This window comes from Helianthus annuus, chromosome 15 (genome assembly GCF_002127325.2).
Source record: "Helianthus annuus cultivar XRQ/B chromosome 15, HanXRQr2.0-SUNRISE, whole genome shotgun sequence".
Lineage (NCBI taxonomy): Eukaryota > Viridiplantae > Streptophyta > Magnoliopsida > Asterales > Asteraceae > Helianthus > Helianthus annuus.
In genome coordinates this window covers 62,835,115-62,840,590 of record NC_035447.2, presented here as the reverse complement: position 1 = coordinate 62,840,590, position 5,476 = coordinate 62,835,115, and the positions used below count along the sequence as shown (strand labels likewise).

General features: G+C 39.2%; 1 protein-coding gene across 1 annotated transcript; it reads right to left on the bottom strand.

Annotated features, from left to right (window-relative positions):
* Positions 1 to 1,410: 1,410 nt before the first annotated feature.
* LOC110942782 (putative F-box protein At3g10430) lies at positions 1,411 to 2,550 on the bottom strand. Its single transcript, XM_022184547.1, has one exon. The coding sequence runs from the start codon at positions 2,548 to 2,550 to the stop codon at positions 1,411 to 1,413; it is 1,140 nt and encodes a 379-aa protein (XP_022040239.1).
* Between the last annotated feature and the right edge of the window lie 2,926 nt (positions 2,551 to 5,476).

Sequence of the window (5,476 nt, the reverse complement as noted above, 5' to 3'; positions counted from 1 at the left end):
CGAGGTTACTATTCTTGAACCTTAATACCTCGAGTTTTGATCAAATTGGGACCATGTACTTCCATACAGCCATCCAATCGAGTTTGTGAATCTTTAATCCCTGAATTATTTATTACACCAACATAATCACATTAAGAATCGTTATACTATGAACAAGAATCACATAAGATGTACTTCCATGCATAGTTAATATGTAGGAAAAAATAATACAAAAAACTAACACCTCCTCTATTAGAGCTTCCATGCATAGTTTATAATTATACGACGAGTCCATGAGGAGGTGATGCATAATTACATACCTTTATTGGATTCTGAGCTGCTCTAGAGCAGGCATGGTTTTTCTGTGTCACAAAGAAAATCACTCAATTGAGCACCATGATGACGAAATAACATCAGAACATTGAGAAAAGCAATGGCATAATTCAAAAGCTACTTGACACGTCCGGTAAAGAAAAGAGAACTTGAATGAATAAAAAGTGTTTAAATGATCGAGTTCTTAGTAGTTATGTTTTGTATATAGTTGGTTGTGAATAAACACCTTAACGACAGAAAATAACAACTTGAACCATCAAAGCTATACGTAGTGTATTCTTGACAATCTTGGATGATACACACGGAATTTCCTTATAACATCATAATTTAATAAGGCATGTCAACAGTAACATCATACATAGCTTCTAACCGTCTATGTTGATGCTCTTGAACAGCTATTAATAAACCAAAATCATGTTTGGTACAAAAAACTTTATGTTACAATTTACAAACCCAAAAAAATTCAAATAAAAGACATACCAACAGATTTATCGTCCGCATAGCTTTGAACTGTCCATGACAGATAAAACAAAAACGGGGATATGGTACCCTTTAAGAAGCAAGTATCTGATCATGTTTGTGAAGCATCTATGAAAGCAACTTATAACAAAAGCCTTATTGATGTTTAACTAAAAGTACATTGTAAGGAACCAACAACGAAGAACAAATAACAACCTGAACAAGAAAAATGGAGTTTTCAGGGTTTTAATCTGGGGTATCAAAAGTTAAACAAAGAAAACAAGAACTCTCAAATAAAATTATACTGCATTTATTTTTACTCAGGTTTTTAAGAAATTAACTGTTATTAGAACTATTGAGTGAATATAGTTTAAGAAATAGTATGTTCTAGTTCAACATGATAAACATTAGCAATTAACAAACATGTGCTTTTTCATTCTATCCTGCATTCCAAAATCCGAACTTACATACCAAACACTACCCGAATTCTAGTAATGCAAAAAAGACTTGCGGTTGAATTGAAATTTGATATAAGACCTAGAATAAACTAAATTCAGCTCCTGAAACGTGGGGCGATTGAAGGGCGTACCAAATACAGGGTACCAGAAATCTGCATTTCCAATGGTGTATACCTTGCGTTTATGCTTCAAAAGCAGGAGTAGTGTTACCATAAATAATTAAATCTGGTTGATCAAGCAGGAGTAGTGTTTCCATGTAGGCATTCACATCATAATAATAACCATTAATCCCAAGACTGTTTATTTGTTTTGAGTTGGGTTCGTAAACAACAAGTGATAAATCATCATGCTGTCCGCAAATACGTCGTACATCAATTACAGGTTCGCCACTCTTCCTAAATTCCTGTACAAAAAGTGCTTCTACGTCTGATAGGCAAATAGTGAATAGCTTTATAAACGAACTAGAAACACCGTCCGTCATCATCCATACATCGTAAAGTATTTCCCTTACATCAAATTGAAGCACAGCAAGAGTGTTTCTTAGCTTAAAGATTGACAAGTAGCGTGCATGGTTGCGTGCTAATCTATCAGGGAGGTTTACTTCTTTAAACTCTTCACTTGTGATATCAAATAATATAATCAGGTAACTATAATTATATTCACTGGTGCCATCATCAGCAAGCCAGTAAAGAACTCCATCTACAGCTACCCGTGACTCGGAAAATCTAATTGATTTACGAGGGAGAAAGCTGCCATAGGGACTTCTCCAGGCACCTGTGCTTAATGTAAACACCTCAGGGATGCAAACTACACACTCGATATCGCTTGATGGATTAAGAACATAATTAATCTTGACTATCTTCGGGTCAAGAGTCTCGCGACAAACCCCAAAACCTAGATCGGTTCCCCATATCTCATTATAATTCCTTTTAGGCAGAACAACAGCAACCGCTTTGGAAATCGAAGGATTCCAAATAACAGCCATGTCATCATTGTACAAACACAACAAGCCGTGAGAGCTTCCCATTGTTGTAGAATGTTTAAGCATATTAACCACAAATGGGGGAATAGTCACAGTAACTTTCTGCATGGGGAAAGTATCATCATCATCAACAATTGAAACGTATTTTTCCTTATGATCAACGGCATCTTGATACCTTACAAGTAGATGTTGCTGTTGGCCGCTATAATGCTTAACGAAATCAGAACTGTCGATCAGAGACTTCCATGGTTTGCAGACCGATCGGAATTGAATCAACGACTTCACAGGCAGCCTCTTCGTGATTTCAGATTGGAGTTCGAACGGGATGTGATCTGACATTTTGATTCTGATTCCTCTAGGGTTTACGAGAGATGAGAGAATATTTAAAATCAGAATCGAAGATTTGCATGTTGATGCGGTTAATGGGCTACTCAAGTATGAGCCTAAGCCAAAGTCCACTGGGTCGATACCACATCAGGAGTACCATCATGAAAGATAACATACATGTAAGACAATAAGACATATTATCTTTTATTTAATACTCATTTTTTAATTACCAATTTTTAAGACCCACACATTGATCGTTAAATAGAATCAATAATTACCAATTTTAGGTACCCAAATGCCCGATCTTCTAACAGAATCTATAAAATTGACAAAAAAGTAGCATCTCCGATACGTTTACATGTTAAGTTGGGGGACGAGGCTCGTCCCGGACATCTTAATTTTGACGCAATCAAGAGCTTAGCAAAGCGTGCAATAGGTCTTCCCACTATATCACACCCCATGCAAATATGTGACTCATGTGTGTTAGCGAAACAATCATGTGCGTCGTTTTAAAAGAAGTCACTTCATCGAACCACAGAGCCGCTACAACTCTTGTATGCGGATGTATGTGGTCCAACCACGCCAAAGACAAATTCAGGAAATCAATACATGCTTCTTATAGTTGATGATTTTAGTCGCTATATGTGGGCAGATGTGATAAGAACCAAAGACCAAGTGCCTGTTGTGAATGATAATCAGAGACCAGAATTTTATTGATTTAATTCTTGCATACCTTTCACGGTTACAATGCATAGATTAAATACAAAACTAAAGACACATAAAAAGGAAACATAATAATAGCAAATCACGACATAATAGGAAACATAATATTTGAATGATTTCTTTTCCTTTTCTTTAACACTCTCCCTCAAGTTGAATTATGAGATTTTTCAAAATTCAACTTGGCCATTTGGGTTTTGGCATTGGTTTTGTTTTGGGATTTTGGGTTTCTGGTTTTTGGTTTTGGGGTTTTGGTTTTTGGTTTTGGGGTTTTGGTTTTTGGGTTTTGGTTTTTTTTTTTTTTGGGTTTTGGTTTTTTTGGGTTTTGGTTTTTTTTTTTTTTTTTTTTTTGGGTGCTCAGTGCCACGTCCATCCATCCTGATCTTCAGTCTCAGATGCGTCTTCACTTTGAACCCTAATTATTTCTTTAGAAGCATTATTGCCATCCTTCTCATTGCTGTTGTTACCTATGGCAATGACAACCTTCCCCTCTTGATTCGGGTTCTTAGTTTTGTGGTTGTCACTCCACCAGTCAGGGAAACCCACGATTTTAAAGCACTGCTCTTTGGTGTGTCCCCTCATATCACAGTGACTACATTTCAGCTTGGATTTGTCGATTCGGGATGATAATTTTCCAGTGAAGTCTGACCGCCGCTGTCCCTTCGTGATTAACCCCTGTCCATCGATTTCAGTGATTCCGCCAGCGACGAGCCCCGCCGCCACACCGGACGGTGAAGTTTCAGAGATGGTACCAAGGATTTCTTGATGTGCCATCTCCTTCCTTACAGCCGCGTAGGCTTGCTCAGCCGAGGGAAGGGGATCCCACCGAAGGATTTCTCTTTTGACTGGGTCAAACTTCCTGTCAAGAGCATTCAGGAATTGGAATAATTTTTGTTCAGACCTGATATTGTTATATGTTGCTATGTCAGCAGAGCAGGTCATTGGATTTGGATCCCTTCGATCTATTTCTCCCCAAATGCCTTGTAACTTGATCCAGAAATCTTCTAGAGCTGAGCCGTTTTGCTTGATTTCGTTTGCTTTGACGTGTAAATCGAAGGTTTGTAGTTTATCTTTCCCACTGCTATATGTAACCACCAATGCATCCCACAACGCCTTCGCAGTGGGAAACTCGGTGAGGTTGCCGGCTAACCCTGGTTCAATGTTTTGTATGAGCCATGAGAACACGACTAGATCGTCCTGTTCCCACTGCTCATATTGTTCATCTGACGGGTTTGGTGGGGCAGGTTTTCCTGTAATATGGCTCAACAGGTTCTTAGATTTCCCCCCTATAGCGACTCGAATCATTCGAGCCCATAGAGCATAATTTTGACTATTTAGCTTGATACTGATCTTCAGGCTATCGGATAAGGTTTGTTTTGGTGTTTGAGATTGGGTATTAAGGTTGGTTCGAAGAAGATTCGCAAGTTGAATTGCGAGATCGTCATTGTTGGTACGGTTGTTTGAGCTATCGTCTCCGGACATGGCAGCTATGTAAACACTGGACACTTGAACTCGCGTTCAAGATTTATCAACTACGCTGGATAATCGAAGCCGGGCCCGTTCTCTTTTCGGCGTATTTATTAAATACATCGGCGTATTTATTAAATACGTTGGATACTTGAACTCGCGTTCAAGATATGAGGTAACCGTAGACAAAGGATTAATACGCTGTCACTTATATCTCAGCCACAATTCTCGTTCCCTTTTGATAAATACACTAGGGAGACTAGTTCTCCTTTGTTTATCAACAAAAAACAAACTTATAACCAGCACAGTCACACGTCCTTTCCTTCTTCTTCTTACAGTAATCTCTGGTTCGAGCTCTTCTTTGTTTCAACCAGATCAAAAACGGCTGAAAGTACAACACTTATGTATTGATTGTTGCAACTTCACCCGATTCAGCAAATAAATCCGCCCAGATTAACCGACTGTTAGGGTTTGGACGGTAGTTTTCAACGGCGGCGACAGCAACTAGAGTTTTCAGCGGCGGCGGCGGCAGCAACTAGGGTTTTCAGCGGCGGCGGCGGCAGCGGCAGCAACTAGGGTTTCAGCGGCGACAGCGGGTTTTCAGCGGAAGCGACACTAGGGTTCCTCGTTCTACTGGATTTGATTCTTGGAGTTTGACCAGGTTTTGGGGATTGATTTTTGAGGTTTCACCGACAAAGATGGATGCGGCGACTACTGTTGTTGTTGTTTTGATGCGGAGCGAAGATGATGG

Coding starts and splice junctions, on each gene's coding strand:
- LOC110942782 (XM_022184547.1), bottom strand. CDS start 2,550: ATGTCAGATCACATCCCGTTCGAACTCCAATCTGAAATCACGAAGAGG.